The sequence below is a fragment of the Antedon bifida genome, chromosome 11 (genome assembly GCF_963402885.1).
Source record: "Antedon bifida chromosome 11, ecAntBifi1.1, whole genome shotgun sequence".
Taxonomy (NCBI): domain Eukaryota; kingdom Metazoa; phylum Echinodermata; class Crinoidea; order Comatulida; family Antedonidae; genus Antedon; species Antedon bifida.
Genome location: NC_136236.1, coordinates 3,123,960 through 3,140,359, shown reverse-complemented (window position 1 = coordinate 3,140,359; position 16,400 = coordinate 3,123,960). Strand labels below are relative to the sequence as shown.

The window sequence follows — 16,400 nt, the reverse complement described above, 5'->3', positions numbered from 1 at the left end:
ACGTTTCACGCGCACTAACCTTCACGTACAGTCGTTCAGAGGTTGTTGACAATTAGTTTTATGGAAATGAAAGGCTATTGTATAACAGAATGGTGGCGTTTTGTTTTTATTTACGGTTGACTGATTCTCGTCAGGTACGTGGTGATGAGAACGTTCTGAAACAGGTAGGCCTAACTTTTCCTCATTTAACTTTTGTTTTGAAAATGCAATTATACTTTTTCTTTTAGAAATGTATTGCATAAATGTTGCACTATAAAAGTTCTTGATTCGTATTGAAGAAAAACGTATTTGATGTTGTGTTTGCAGCTGCCTTTTCCAGACAGCAGCACTCCTCTAACTGTCTGTCTGCTGCACAGCCACCACACACCGGCGGTGGGCTCACTGATGATGAGTAGGAGGAGGAAGGGCTGCATCTAGAGTAGTACCATACTAAGTAGGCTGGCTACCTGTGCTCATGATATAGGCATAGGGTAGGAGAGGCCTACTTATCTTCTGATATGGATTAATGCATATAAACATGAACAAAAAATCCTTTAGGCTCCTATCCTAGCCTTGCCTAGGCTGTATTTAAAAAAAATAATATTCTTTATTATTGTAGTTTTAGGCCTTAAATTTAAATTAATTAAATATCTACTATTATAATAGCCTAGCTAGATTGATATTATTTCTTTGTTGAAATCTAATCAAAAGAAAATACAATGCATTTTCATTTCAATTGTCGGGTTTCATTATGGGTCACAAAAGGGCGTATTTCTGTCACCACACCTTGTTGATTGATACGTCATGGATCACTCTTGAGTTAAGAGAACCCCTACCATTACCATCATTGTTCAAAAGCTTATTTTGATAAATAAATGTTTATTTTAACAAAATAATTGTTACGTATAACAATAAAATCTAATATCGAAATAAATCCAATTGAAAAGTAAGAAACAAATACATTTTTTGTTAAGTTTGATTTTATGATACTTAGATCAATACATATTAGTATAAATTGAATATATAATAATAACCACTATACAGTAAACTATGGAAATGACAATTAAATATGAATATTATCAGTGACCTCATTAATATTTATTTGAATAATATTCCATCTTGTCATTATTCTGGAGAGATAGCTATAAAATTTAATTGGTTTTTAAATATAAAGTATTATATACAAGGGATAATTAAGATTAGGAATGATGGGCAGATCTTCAGGTTATAACTGGTTTTTTAGGGTATGTGGTGGTCAGTCAAAATTACAAAATGCATATTTTATCAATTTTATTACATGAAAAGTACCTTTTAGTGGGTATGTGCGCTATATAAATTTGTATTATTTTAGACATTGATTGTTTTAAAACTATTTTTACAGGCAATGTTCAAAACGTGAGGTTTTACTGTAGTCTTCATGATCACATGATATCAACAATGAAGGTTATTCGCTTAAAAAACCGTGAGTATATTGCTTTAAGTGACAGTAATGAGGGCACTGCACTGTGGTGAATACCACAGATGTTTATTTTCTCTTCATTAAGTTGTAAATTATCATCCTTTAATATGATAATTGTTATATTTAAGTAGAATTTTAATTTTAATACAAGTTCTGTTTATAGAATTTGAAATAGTCATAAAATAAACCATTTCAAATTAAAACTCAATCATAGAGTATAACTATTCAAACCGGTTCTAGAGAAATGAATGTGGTGTTTTTTTTTTTTTTTCTCAGGAACGCAAAATATAATCCTGGTGGTCATCTTCCTGTGCTCTGTTTATTATTTCTACAAACACATCTTTGATGAGTCCACAGACAACAAGCTGTCTTCAGCTGAACTTTCCAAAAATAATTTACCAATAGGTAAGTACAGTAGAACCCATCTATTCAGAAGACACACCTTATTCAGAGGACACACCCTATTCAAAGGACACACCCTTGAGAGGAAAATTTCCCAAATATATGTTTTAACAACAAAGTCAACCTCTATTCAGAGGACGCCCTATTAAGGGGACACCTTGTTAAATCCCAAATGTGTCTCCCTCACTGTAAGTGCTTGAGCTACCATACAAACATGTATGTACCTTAGTCCCACCCCTACATTTCTTATTTTCATATGATGCAAATAAATTCTCCTTATTTTATCTGTTTTAGAATCAAATAAACATTATTGTTGTTTACTTTTTATCTTTTAGTTTCTTTGATTAATTTATTTGGTTCCTTTTTTAATTTTTATAATTTTGTTGTCTTTATTGAAAAAAGAAGAAAAAATAGAATATGAAAATGAAGCAAAATGTGGAAATGCAAAACCTTGTGTCAAAGGTCATTATGCGGTCAGCATTACAAGTGGATCTGGGAAGAGCAGTGCCTCACCGATGTGTTTTAACGGTGTTTTGTAAGTAACAGTAATGTGAATAAGTATATAAAATATCTCAAATTCTTTTTGCATTTTAAGATCAGACATATTAGTCCAGTCAAAGACTGTCTGGAATTGAGAAAGTTGACCGCACCAGAATGTTGACAAAAATAGGCATTTTAGGCCAGACTAAGTGTGTATAGTATTGGAGAGTATATTGTCTACCTACATCTTTAGTTTAGGTTTAAATAATCATTTACAAAAAGAAAATATATTTTCTTTTCAGAGCATCACATGATATTAGCAGAGGAATGAATGTTTTGGTAATTGATGGTAAGCGGAATAATATGCCAAAGGCATGCTTTGTAGAGATGAGTAATTAGGTTACCCAACATAATGTTCTTCTGCCAAGTAGATCCTTCACAGCCATATTTTAACACAGCATCCATTCTAAAATCCTCTAAGAAATTATTGTTTGAAAAACTTTATGGGATATGAAGAACATTGATGTTTTCACTCTGAAGCTCTTAACACTATCAAACTAGTTTGACAAAAAAAAGTGTGATGTGCCCAAATATGGTAGTGATATACCCAAATATGGTATTGATATGACCATCATCATGTCCATACATGGGCACATCGCATTTTTTTGTCACATAAAGTTTGATAGTGTAGACAGAGCTTTAAAGATATGTAGTGTCCTTTATATTGATTTTTTTGCATATTACAGAATTAAACGGAAATATAATTTCTGAGGATGTTTTTGATTTGTGGGGACAAGGTAAGTAATTTATTATTATAATTTAACTAGGACTCTCGCTTGTATGATACATGTATGTTAAACAAAAAATAATCCTAATCTTAACATCACAGTCAACAATTTTGCAATGTTTAAAGACTAAACATCTTTATATTTTATACTTTATATCTATTACTGTCTTGTGCAGACAGTAATAATTTTATCCAGTTCCTTGATGGTCTGGCCACTGGTCAGGTGATTGTCGTGGCAACAGTCGATGAAGCGTCAAAACAATTATCTGAGCATGCTCGTGAAATATTGCGTGACGGGTTTGGTAGTAGACATATTGAATTATTAAACTACAGAGGAACATGGGCATTTATTGGACAGAAAAATGTGGAACATGAGGGATATTATGAAAAGGTTAGTAATCAATCAAAATGGAATTTTCATGTGTTTAACATTTATGGAATCACTTGATTGACGAGAGTATACTTAGTTGTCCAATATAAAGAGTTGGAACATTGGTTTTATCAACACTAAAATTAAAGGGCCAACTGAGACAAGTTTACTTCTAGGTTGGTCCTCATTTTTATGCTCTGTATTATTTGTATAGCATTTGATGAAATAAGTGTTTGTTGTGGTGGTAAATTCATACTTTTTATAGTAACTTAGGGAACATGATTTTGCATTATTTTCATTACAGATCAACCCACGCATAGATAAACAATATTGGGCAGAACCTTCCATTATTAGAGGATGCGTCAAATTGCCATGTAAGTAAATAAAATTAGTTTTACGTACTTAGTTCGAGACATACCAGAACTTATATGACTAGATTCCTATCTTCCATTGTGCAATTTAGTTTTAAAACTAGTTTATTATAGAAATGAATAGATATTTTAAACAACTACTGTATTAAGTCAGACTTTTTAAAAGTATATCTCATTTTAAATGTAGTATCAGAAGCCACGGAATTGGAAGAACAAGAAAAAGGAGAAGTAATTGTAGTTAAAAAAGAACCAGAAGAAGAGGTTAACATGTGTGGAAAATTAAAATGCGAGTCTGGAACTATAGCAGTGCATGTACGCTCTAGCTATGTTAAAGGAAAGACGAAAATCTTCCCCATGATATGCGTGAATGGACAACCGTAAGATATATTCTATATTTAATGTATTTGATTGCAATCTAGGATAGCTATTTATAGAGTACTTGTGGAGCTATAGGGATGCCACTGATAGAAATCCCACCTCATGGTACGTTGAAGCCCTTAATATATCAAGAATTATTCATTTATTTTACTGGGTATCCTCTTCAATACAAGACTGTCCAAATATGTACACAAAACCAACAGCTTTATGTCCCATTCAAAGGATGAAGCAATGAAAAGTAAAGTGCAGTTTAGTGCCTAAGATTACATACAATATGGTATAGACAGGATTCGAACCCATGCCTCTCGTGCTACTGTGTTCCAATATCCCCAACCATTACGCCATACTACTTCCTATAGACAACCCCTCTCATAAAAATATACCAAAATGTGTTTTTTTAGATTACCTAAATCAATTCTTTCGTTATAGATTAATATACAAGGACGGTGGCACAGGAACAGCTGGCCGTGGTCTAAATGTAGTTGTGTTTGATCCTAAGGAGAAGAAGCCTGTTAAGACTGTGTATTATGATACATATGATTCTGGTAGGTTATGTCTTGTCAGCCTATTAAGCTCTGTCTACACTATCAAACTAGTTTGACAAAATAAGTGTGATGTGCTAAAATATGGTAGTGATATGCCCAGATATGGTAGTGATATGACATCATCATGTCCATATATGGGCACATCACATAAAGTTCTATAGTGTAGACAGAGCTTTACACTTTTCTCTTAAAATCACCTCCATTTTCATAATTTGAAATTTGAATTTTTCTTTCTATCCTAGTTATGTAAATATCATTTTTTTACCCTACACCTATTTTGGGATGCTTGACAATAATCACACATTCCTTTTATTCTATTTTTAGACACGGATGATCGTATAGCAGCGTCATTGTTTCACAGTATTAAAAAGGAACATTTCGTAATTGTAACAACCCATGATGAAGTCACACGCAAGTATGTTTATCATTACGTTGTTGTTTTTAGTTCATCTGAATTCAATAATAGTAATTAATACTGTTATATACAAACATTTATTTGTATTAACAATTTTGTATTAACAATTTTGTGCTAATTTTTACTATTAAAGATTAAGAGATACTGTAAATTAATTATGTCCTAAAACATATGTCAGTACATTACATTATGTTCTTTGTTGTCTTGTAATACTATTTTATGGTAGCATGACACTAACTAACACTAACAGTAACTAACACTAACACTAACTATTATAACAGTCTGATAAAATTAATACTTTAGGCTAGGTTTTGAAACAATGGGAGAGCTAAGAAATCTTGGTAGCCAGCATATAAACAGCCTAGGCTTTCGTTCATCGTGGGCGTTCATTGGACAGGGCAACATAAATGGTAACTCACCCTATGAGCTTGTTGGGGAGGTAGATGACGATGGCTGGGGAACTAAAGTGGAAATCGAGGAATGTGTTCCTACAGTCAGTAAGTAGATTATGAATTATAAGTAATACATTTTGGATAAACATTTAACCTTTTGTAAGTATCAACATAATTCCAAAAACCATGCACCTTTAAGCTCTGCCTACACTATCAAACTCGTTTGACAAAAAAAAGTGTAATGTACCCAAATATGGTGATGATATGCCTAAATATGGTAGTGATATGATGTCATTGTGTCTATATACTGTATTTTTTTGTTTGATAGTGTAGACAGAGCTTAAGTATGATTTTATTTTGAGAATACATTTAAATACATTAGTATAAAAGAATTTCACAATATGACAAAAAATAATTGGTTTAATGATTGTTACTATTTTGTAAACTGAAAATTATTTATTTCTATTTTTTTTCATTCTAGTAAAGAAAGAGGCAAGTGATACAAATACTGACACTAGTCAAACAAGCAAGAAAAAAATAAATTTTTGCAAAAAATATGATAGCTATGGAGAATTCTGTAATGGTAAGAGCATTGTTGCATATAATATAATACTGGAGTAGATCGTATGTTAAAAATGATTACTTTTTATCCAGTAATTAGATTAAACTTGTTATTAATAGTAATATGCTTTAATATTTCAGAAAAAATGGATGTTCCATTGTTGCCTGTTGCCCTTGACGACGCATCATTGAAGTCGAATCCAGCGTACAGCACTCCAATCATCATAGTATCAGGTGTGTATTTTATATACAGTAATTAGTTTTTCAGTAATTAGAAGTTTTGTGTACTAAAGGCATAGAATCCACTCAATCGATTGTAATTACCTGTATGCAGATCTTTTGGTGAATCAAGCTCTGTCTACACTATCAAAAAGTGTGATGTGCTCAAATATGGTATTGATATGCTTAAATATGGTAGTGATATCATCATACCCATATATGGGCACATCACATTTTTTTGTCACATAAAGTTTGATAGGGTACACAGAGCTTAAAATATTTATTTTTTTGCTTAAAGGTCCTGATCTGCCAGAACTACAGAAGACGATGGATTCGGTTCTTCAGATTCCTGGCTTAAATAATAAAATGGTTGTTGTAAGTATATTATTATAAACCTGTGACCGATTTAAAAAAAAAATTAATTTTTGTTAGTCATTTTTCATAAATATTTATTGTGCAATAGGTTGTTGTAGAAGAAACTTTTGAAGAATCTACGTTGCTAGTTCAGCTTTATAATTTCCGGCTTGAACATGTTAAAACTGCAACAACTTTTGCAGGTAATTTTTTTTTCTAAAGACGATGTTTAATCTAATGTGATTTATTCTTCATAACATGCGACTTATTCTATCATAACATGTCATTTCTTCTTAATAACATGTGATTTCTTCTTCATAACATGTGATTTCTTCCTCATAACATGCGATTTCTTCTTCATAACATGTAATTTCTTCTTTATAACATGTGATTTCTTCTTCATAACATGTGATTTCTTCTTCATAACATGTGATTTCTTCTTCATAACATGTGATTTCTTCTAATAATAACATATGATTTCTTCTTCATAACATGCGATTTCTTCTTCATAACATGTGATTTCTTCTTCATAACATGTGATTTCTTCTTTATAACATGTGATTTCTTCTTCATAACATGTGATTCCTTCTTCATAACATGTGATTCCTTCTTCATAACATGTGATTTATTCTTCATAACATGTGATTTATTCTTCATAACATGTGATCTCTTTTTATTGAAGGAATGATGCATAAAACAATGCGCCTTACAATGGCACTGACTTACTTCAAAGACAAGACAAATTTCATCATGATAGAGGATCGTATCGATGTCAGTCCTGATCTGCTGCGATATTACTCTCAGACGCTTCATCTGCTTCAAGAAGATTCGTCTCTATTCACTGTATCTGCATGGAATGAATTTGGTAAGATTTTGAAGTTTTTTTTCTTTATAATACAACCAGACAACATTCAGTTGGTTCAGAATTCAGGAAATTACAATGCATTTGAAATAGTAGCAGCTTTTGGAACATTTTGCACTTAATTTGCACATAATTCTTTTTTTTTTCATACAAATAACTGATAACTGATAACAATGTTGTGTGTTGGATTTCAAACATTTTTTCTTTGAATTTCTTTTCAGGAATTTCTAGCACATCCAGCGACCCTAGTCTTTTATACAGAACAGAGCTGTTCATAGGATATGTGTAAGTGCCATTCTTTCATTGTAGTTTCAATCCATGGTGTACAGCTTTATGGCATAAATGTATTGAGACGGTGCATTGTAGTATAAGATAATTATTTAATTTATTTATGGTAGATGGGTATTGCAAAGATCTATCTGGGATAAGGAGATCCGAGACAAAGAGGGACCCTGTTGCAATCGTCCTACCTGGCAAGGCTGGTTTCTGGATAACCTTATGAAGGGGCGTGAGGTGGTTGCACCTGATGTATCACGCGCTTCGAAGAGGTTGCAAGATGGTTACTATGTTGACAAGAAAGCTATTGAGGCATATCATCACGATAGACTTGAAACTACGTAAGTGACTGGTTTCTCTTTTATTCTATATGATCATTTATAATTTTAAATTAATACACTAAATTTTATCCTTGATTTAATTGGTTGATTACGTATCATGTGCCATGCAGATTGGTAGGTAAATTCCACATTAAAATTTTTGTAAACACTTTTCATGCAAGGCTTTAATGAACTCCATTATCTGTATGTTATTGTATACCTTGATATACTCTATTGAACACCATTATCTGTATGTTATTTTATACCTTGATGTACTCTATTTCAGAGACTGTGAACATGAACCAAAATTTGCATTGAAAATGGTGAAAGCAGCCTACGAAGAGGAATTGAAAGATTCAATTAAAATGAGCTTGCCAGTTGATGAAGATGATTTAGAAGGGTGTATGAAAACTGGAGCAATTCTCTTAGAAAAGGATGATGAGTCAAAGTAAGTTATTGGTGCTGGTTGCAATGGTACAGGTTATTGGTTGCAATGGTTCAGGTCCCTGGGGTGCTGGTTGCAATGGTTCAGGTTCCTGGGTGCTGGTTGCAATGGCATAGGTCCCTGGATGCTGGTTGCAATGGTACAGGTCCCTGGGGGTGCTGGTTGCAATGGTTCAGGTTCCTGGGTGCTGGTTGCAATGGTACAGGTCCCTGGGTGCTGGTTGCAATGGTACAGGTCCCTGAAATGCTGGTTCCAATGGTACATTTCACTGGCTTACTGATTGTAATGGCATGGGTCTCTGCGATGGTACACAAATTGTTGATACAGGTTGTTGAGGTATTGGTTATTGTGGCAATTGTAGTGGTGCTGATGAAGGGTTTTGTGGTGTTTATTGGTGATACTACTTGTACTGGTGCTGATATCGATAGTTGTGGTGTTGGTCACCTAAAATTAACAACTTCTTCATCTTTCATTTTTCAGAAATGTATATTCAGTATTCTATGAATATGATTCTAAAGATAGTACTCTACTACAGTTATGCAAGTGTTTTAATCTGTATGTTCATAAGGGTAACACAGTCAGGAATATTCATAATGGACTAGTACGGTACGTCAACATTTCATCAGCTAACCAACTGTAATATTATATCTAAAGGTGTCTAACAGCAGGTGTATGTCTGTTTTAATATGCTTTTGTTTCATTTCAGCTTTACCATGGATATGGATATATACTTCTTAATTGGTTCCAAGACTGAATACTATGAACTCAAACCAAATAATGTTGTTGCAGTTAAAGCAAGGTCATGATAAGAAAAATCCCTAGACAAAGACTATGACATCATCTCTGTGTGGCAGAAGGAATAAAAGAGTAAGAAGGTGCCAATGAGTTTTAAGTAACATGCAGGAACACCCAGAGATCGCATGGAATGTGCAAGAGTATTTAGAAGCGTGCAGGAATCTTTGGAAGCGTGCAGGAATCTTTAGAAGCGTGCAGGAATCTTTAGAAGTGTGCATGAATCTTTAGAAGCTTGTATGAATCTTTGGAAGCATGCAGGAATCTTTAGAAGCGTGCAGGAGTCTTTGGAAGCTTGTATGAATCTTTGGAAGCGTGCAGGAATCTTTAGAAGCATGCAGGAATCTTTAGAAGCGTGCAGGGATCTTTGGAAGCGTGCAGGAATCTTTAGAAGCGTGCAGGAATCTTTAGAAGCGTGCAGGAATCTTTAGAAGCGTGCAGGAATCTTTGGAAGCGTGCAGGAGTCTTTAGAAGCGTGCAGGAATCTTTAGAAGCGTGCAGGAATCTTTAGAAGCGTGCAGGAATCTTTGGAAGCGTGCAGGAATCTTTAGAAGCGTGCAGGAATCTTTAGAAGCGTGCAGGAATCTTTGGAAGCGTGCAGGAATCTTTAGAAGCGTGCATGAATCTTTGGAAGCGTGCAGGAATCTTTGGAAGCGTTCATGAATCTTTGGAAGCGTGCAGGAATCTTTAGAAGCGTGCAGGAATCTTTTGAAGCGTGCAGGAATCTTTGGAAGCGTGCAGGAATCTTTATGAATACGCAGAAATCTCCTGAAATATGCAAGTATTATCCGAAATATACAGAAATCTCCTTTTCAAAGCAAAATACAAAATAAAATGAATACTCTGCGTTATTAAAGGCGTGTCATACTGCATCGTTACTTATTATAAACAATACTACTCATACATTCCTATTCTTGTACATTCACTGTTTTTTTACGAATGTACCAGAGTAATTTTTATTTAAATTATTTTTGTATTTATAAAAACAGTATATATATGTGGTGATTGTTTGAATCTACTTAGTAGCATTAAATGTTTAAATATATTTAAAAGTGTATTTCCTAGTGTAGGTAGATTGAACGAACATTTATACACAAGAGGCTGTCCGAAACAAAGTCTAATAGTAAATCTTTGGAAGTGGAGGTGTTATGTCTAGAGGGGAAGATTCAAGGAGACAGGGAAAATGTACAAATGTTTCGGCCAATGTGACATAGTCCCAATTATGAAATGAGTTTTGCTGTAAAACAGTTTGAGACACATTCAAGTAGTATTACTTCCATTTAGTATACATTTATTGATTTCAGACAAGTGTTTTTGAGAAGTCTATTGCCATTGTGCCGTGGATGCATATTGGACATATTTCTGAGTACTCATTGTATTGATACAGCTAAAGTTAAACTATTGCACTTTTTTAAAATCTTTTTTTTTATTCTATTTTTCTTTTTACACAAAAAAAGTGTAATTACATTTTTATTTTACCTTGAATATTTATAGATTTATAGTAGAATTAGATTTTTTTTATTAACATTCCACTTTAGTAGGGTCTTTCAGTTAGGAGGTATATTTTAAATAACTTAATATAAAGAGAATTCAGCCCTGCAAGAAAAGGCTTGGCACATCCTTTTTTGCTGTTTACTTTAATATGATAATTTAGGTTTCTGCTTATTTTAACTCCATTTATTCATATTTTAACTAAATTAAATGTTTATGCTGTTAAATATTTTGTAAATACTGGTAATCCACCGATTATACCTTGATTTTGACATTTATTTGCAATGAAATCTATTTTTAAGAAAACTTTATTAATTATTAATTATTTTAAATATAAATATTAGAATTGCTAGTTATCAATTAATGACAAATGTAATCTTACAAGTTTTCTATCTTATTTTCTATCAAAATATTTGTTTAATAAATGAATTATACAATGTTTTGTGATATTAAGTATATCTTGGCTGATTTGTTAGATATTAAATTTCAGTATATCACCGGGCGGTTTAGAATTACTGTTCTTTGCCTGATTTGTTTATATATACTGTACTTTATATGCCTGTGTACATCTATATATAATTATAGCCTACATAGGCCTACTATACAGGAGCGGCTGTGTCCCATTTAATGCAGCTATGTAACTCCTTTAGAAAGGCGAATTCTCCAAAATGTTGGTAAATAATTATTACCGGCCTGTTTAATGTTGATCTACACAGGCCATGGAGGTCTATTTTTATACATCCATGCACAGGCTGTGTTCATCACCCGTACAAGTGAGGTTACGCATGGATTACGTAACTCATTTTGAAAGGGAAAACCCCTAGCACGTGGTTTTTATATAGAGGGCGCTATTCATACACATTGTAAACATTGATATTGTCAATGCAAAAAAGTGTTGTTTATTTGTACGTTTATTTTCACAGTTTATGACCTGAATAAGATTTTTTTAGTAAGAAATATGTCAGTAGAAATAAGTGAACCAACAAACTCGTGTTATTATAAGCGTGTTGTTAAGAAAAATGCTGAGAACTTCTACATCAAATTCAAACTGTGAGTAGGCCTCTTGACTATCTATGCTAAATGTACTAATTACTGTACTATATCTAGGCTCTCCATTATAAATGAATATTAGCAGGCAGGCTATTAAAGTGGTTATGAGTAGGTAGATATGGGCTTTCAATTGCCATACATACTTGTTGCCTACTAACTAACTGTGTATCGTAAAAAGAAGACAATTTCCTATAGGCCTAAACTAAGGCCTATATTTTTTTTATTCATTGACATTAAAGAGCAAAATATTATTTATTTAAAAGGTGTGTGTTCAGTTGTCAAATTGAAATTAAATATGACTATACTTATACTTAAATCATATCCGAAAATGAATTAATAAAATGTTTATTATTATATTTAAATATCGGAAAAGGAATGCAATTACCAGTATTTACATACAGATATTTGTTCAACATGATGATGTCTATATCTCAATATTTTATACCTCCCTGGTATTACCATATATTTATTATTATATACAGTTGTTCTGTTATGCTTTGCAGAAAATATGAAGGAAAACCATCGGATATTGACATCTTAGCTATCAAAAGTATAATAAATAATGCTATTGTACAACTACATGGACATTCTGTTAGCGCTTTGACCCTTGACCTTATGAGATTCGATAAGAAACACATGGAAGGAATTCTAAGGGTGCCTTCATGGTTCGTATTTTAGTTGATGATTTTTTACAAATTGTATTATAAAAAATCCTACTGTATTTCATTGTTTAAATCCATGTTTACACTTATAAAAGCTCTGATTGTTCTAATCATACACTGTGATAACAATTGAATTGTCTCAGTGTGAACACAGTTTCTGTCATACTGTGATAACAATTGAATTGTCTCAGTGTGAACACGTTTCTGTCATACTGTGATAACAATTGAATTGTCTCAGTGTGAACACAGCTTTCTGTCAAACTGATAATAATTGAATTGTCTCAGTGTGAACACAGTTTCTGTCATACTGTGATAACAATTGAATTTTCTCAGTGTGAACACAGTCTTATGTATAATGCATTAAATAATTTCAGATGTATTGAATATTTTATGTATTATTTTAATGTAATACTTACAGGAACATGTATTAATTAATAATGTAGTTCTGTTTAGTATCATATACAGTATGACTAATGTATAAGTACAGTACTGTATAATCGAATCACTTTTCATTATTTTTTCATTATTTTATAACAGTGGATTTGTTCAAGTGTGGAGCTCTCTTACTTTGCTCAACCAGCACGAAGGAAAAGCATGTGTATGTCATGTTCTACAGGTATGTTCAGCATGCTCGTTTAATTTCACCACAAAAAAAAAAAAACATTACTATTTATGTAAAATATATTTTATTATTAACTGCCATCATAATTATTTCTATAATTAGCATTTTAAAATGAAGATTAATTCTTTATTCAGGTTACACCACACTTGTTGGCACTCGCTGGGAATAGCAGAGAGTTTGTGATACCGCCGCCATTATGATGCCTGGAGTAAGCAAGTCATTATGATGTTAAATGCCTGGAGGAAGCAAGCTGTGCCGTATAAGAAGTTGATAGGTAATTGGAATGGCTTCTTCTCGGCATCAAAGAAAATTGTTCCATGTTTAAAACGTCTACTTAACGTTGAAATCGTAAGATCAATTTGATGGCGTCACATTCGACAAAACCATGATGTCGTCAATGCATTTATAATCGGTCGGCATTCTCTCCTTGAAATGATCTGGATGTGACATCAAAGACATTGTGTCTTTACTTGACATCATTCCAAACGATGCCATCTGGAACATCCTCTTTATCATGCTGCCTTCTAAAGCACTTCTTGTCATCATACTTGAACCTCTTGTTGGTATACATCAATCAGCTCTAATATCATTTTCTGGATTGAGTTTTCACTAATGTCCTCACAGAAAACCTGCAGTGAAAAATAACATTTCAATATCAAATTTGGACTTTAATTAGTGAGCGTATGGTATTATGAGCAATGGTCTTAAATTTTACTCTCCTTACTATCAAGTCACCACTGACAATTACCTGCCACACCACTGACCCTTACCTGACACACCCCCGATCCTAACCCGACACACCCCTGACCCTTACCAGCCACATCCCTGACCATTACCAGCCACATCCCTGACCATTAACTGCCACATCCCTGACCATTAACTGCCACACCCCCGACCCTTACCAGCCACATCCCTGACCATTAACTGCCAAATCCCTGACCATTAGATGCCACACCCCTGACCCTTATCTGACACACCCCTGACCCTTACCTGCCACACCCCCGATCCTAAACTGACACACCCCGGTCCCTTAACTGCCACACCCCTGACCCTTACCTGCCACCACTGTTTTTCAGCTTGTAAATTACAAGGCACTTCCACACCATAACACTGAAGAGCAAAGTACACGGCTGCCACTGCCAGGTGTTGGGGCTTCACACGCAAGCATAAATCAGTGTGAAAACTGTCACATAAAATAGACATCGAAGTCTTGGCAATCGGAGTGGTGAGCCACACATCCGTGTCCATCCAATCACGCAATGACTTTAAATAGTGCAACATGTACTTATGTGGCAACTCGGAATTTAGTTTAAACTGAAGGACTCGGACAAGTAAGAGTTCGCAGTTGACGATGCTGTCGCGCAGTTCCCAATACTCTGGTCCGATTTCTAGTTTTGGCGAGTTTTTGTGCAACATCCTGAAATGTATAAAAACAATGTAAATTACCACAAAATAAAAAAGTTATGAATAAATTATAAATATGTTATTATATCTTAATGCTGCCGTTTAAAAAATCCTGGTTCCGCCCCATAGTCATGGATATTGTATACTGGAACACACCTGTGACAAACATTAATAATATCCCTCATTCTAACCGGCTGTTCTTCAACTTTCGTAGCTAAGTATATACACGTGGCTGCGATTAGGTGAGGATCATAGTTGCTTAATTTTCGTTGACGGAAGAAGCGGTGATAGAAGATGCATGCAGATGCAGTTGTGACAGACTCTAGACTCAGCTTCACTGAAGCCTCCATCAGAAAGTGGACTACTTTAAAATGTATTTTTGATGAGCTGGGCTTTTGAATGTTCGCACCCAAAGAAGCTGTGAGCCGCTGGATTTCTTTTTTGAACTCTTCCATTACAATGATTTCTGTTTCATGGAGTGAAAATAAAAATAATTAAAAAAATAAATTTGTCATTTGTTTGTATTTTTTTGTTTTAAAAATGAAGTGTTTGAAATAAAATTCCATTTTACATTTTACAGAACATTTATAATCAATATACCTATTTAAAATACTGTATACTGTACAATATTTTAGAGAGAAAAAAAAGTATCGGGACGAAACGACTCTGATTGTCGCGATATCATAAAAAAGTCAATCGCGGCCTGTAAAAATACACAAAATAAAAAATGCGTAGGCCTAGCCTAGATCAAAACTCATTATTAATAATTGCACATATTATTTATTACATTAGACAGACATACATACATTTCTTTACACAATAAATCACTTAGTTTTAGAAGCCTAGCCCATATGCATCGTGCCTAGGCTAGGTAGGCCTTACAACAATGTTTGTTTCACAACCGGCACAGACTGGGGATCGGAGAGAGGTATATTCAGAGCGTCATTCTGACGATGGAGCATTCTCTACTTCCCTACCGAGCGCCATTTATGCCTTTATTTACTTCAGAAATAGAAATAGTACTACGGTAACTTGTCCAGTCACTGAATTGTAATATATTTTGTATGTTAATACACTGTGCTCAATTGAACCCAATTTGCCAGGGGAGCACAGTGTGGTATATAGAAAATTCACTAAGTTTTAATAAATTTAAGAAAAAAAATCCTTTGTTGATATAAAGTTTGCGGTACACCACGTATATTAGTTCAGAAAAGAACTGTTGAGTTTCTCGACGTTTCGATCAATATGCTTTGATCGTCCTCCGGACTAATACCCTTTGTGTTCCCTTTAGCAGAGTAAAAAAGTTAAAATGTTGATGATAATTTTTACATTAGAAGATTGTTCAAATCATGTAATAAAAACATTTTCCAGCCGGGAACCTATCTTTTAGTTTGCAAAAGTAATATCGAAAGAACTCCGTGTGGAAAAGAATCCCACCCAAGAGTACTAAAAATGAAGGAGCACATGGGCTTCTTTTCGAGGTTTTATGGCAGTCTATTCATTGGAAAATAATGCTATGCAATTTTGCTTCTGATTTTAAAAAGGTACACTTGTTTAGGTCTGATATATATTTACAATCCTCAAAATATCTCTCTTTCAAAATAAAAGAAAAACAATATCCATTATTTTATTATTTTTTTTTTTTATTAAAAAAAAAATATCCGTAGAGGTTCGAACCCAATCTACTAGAGGTGAGAGCACCCAAAGCTGAGCATTACCCGTTAGGCCACAAAGTAGTACATGACTGAACAGCTGATAATAGTC

General features: G+C 33.6%; 3 protein-coding genes across 3 annotated transcripts; 2 read left to right on the top strand and 1 right to left on the bottom strand.

Moving 5' to 3' along the window:
• The first annotated feature begins 66 nt into the window (after positions 1-66).
• Positions 67-11,260, top strand: LOC144855804 (protein O-linked-mannose beta-1,2-N-acetylglucosaminyltransferase 1-like). Its single transcript, XM_078713743.1, has 22 exons — positions 67-164; positions 1,361-1,441; positions 1,715-1,843; positions 2,243-2,375; positions 2,623-2,669; positions 3,067-3,117; positions 3,284-3,498; positions 3,782-3,851; positions 4,036-4,225; positions 4,656-4,771; positions 5,096-5,186; positions 5,490-5,683; positions 6,060-6,161; positions 6,281-6,373; positions 6,657-6,733; positions 6,822-6,915; positions 7,395-7,577; positions 7,796-7,859; positions 7,973-8,191; positions 8,457-8,618; positions 9,096-9,221; positions 9,322-11,260. Exons 2-22 carry the CDS (start codon positions 1,405-1,407, stop codon positions 9,419-9,421), a joined length of 2,493 nt encoding a protein of 830 aa, XP_078569869.1. The 5' UTR covers positions 67-164; positions 1,361-1,404; the 3' UTR covers positions 9,422-11,260.
• Positions 11,261-11,437: 177 nt separating this feature from the next.
• On the top strand, positions 11,438-13,493 carry LOC144855844 (ribonuclease P protein subunit p14-like). The gene is made up of 4 exons (XM_078713789.1): positions 11,438-11,948; positions 12,452-12,613; positions 13,148-13,226; positions 13,367-13,493. Exons 1-4 carry the CDS (start codon positions 11,857-11,859, stop codon positions 13,430-13,432), a joined length of 399 nt encoding a protein of 132 aa, XP_078569915.1. The 5' UTR covers positions 11,438-11,856; the 3' UTR covers positions 13,433-13,493.
• On the bottom strand, positions 13,280-15,091 carry LOC144855837 (cyclin-Q-like). Its single transcript, XM_078713782.1, has 3 exons — positions 14,793-15,091; positions 14,289-14,649; positions 13,280-13,861 (listed from the first exon to the last, which is right to left on the bottom strand). The coding sequence occupies exons 1-3, from the start codon at positions 15,089-15,091 to the stop codon at positions 13,775-13,777; spliced, it is 747 nt and encodes a 248-aa protein (XP_078569908.1). The 3' UTR covers positions 13,280-13,774.
• Positions 15,092-16,400: the final 1,309 nt, after the last annotated feature.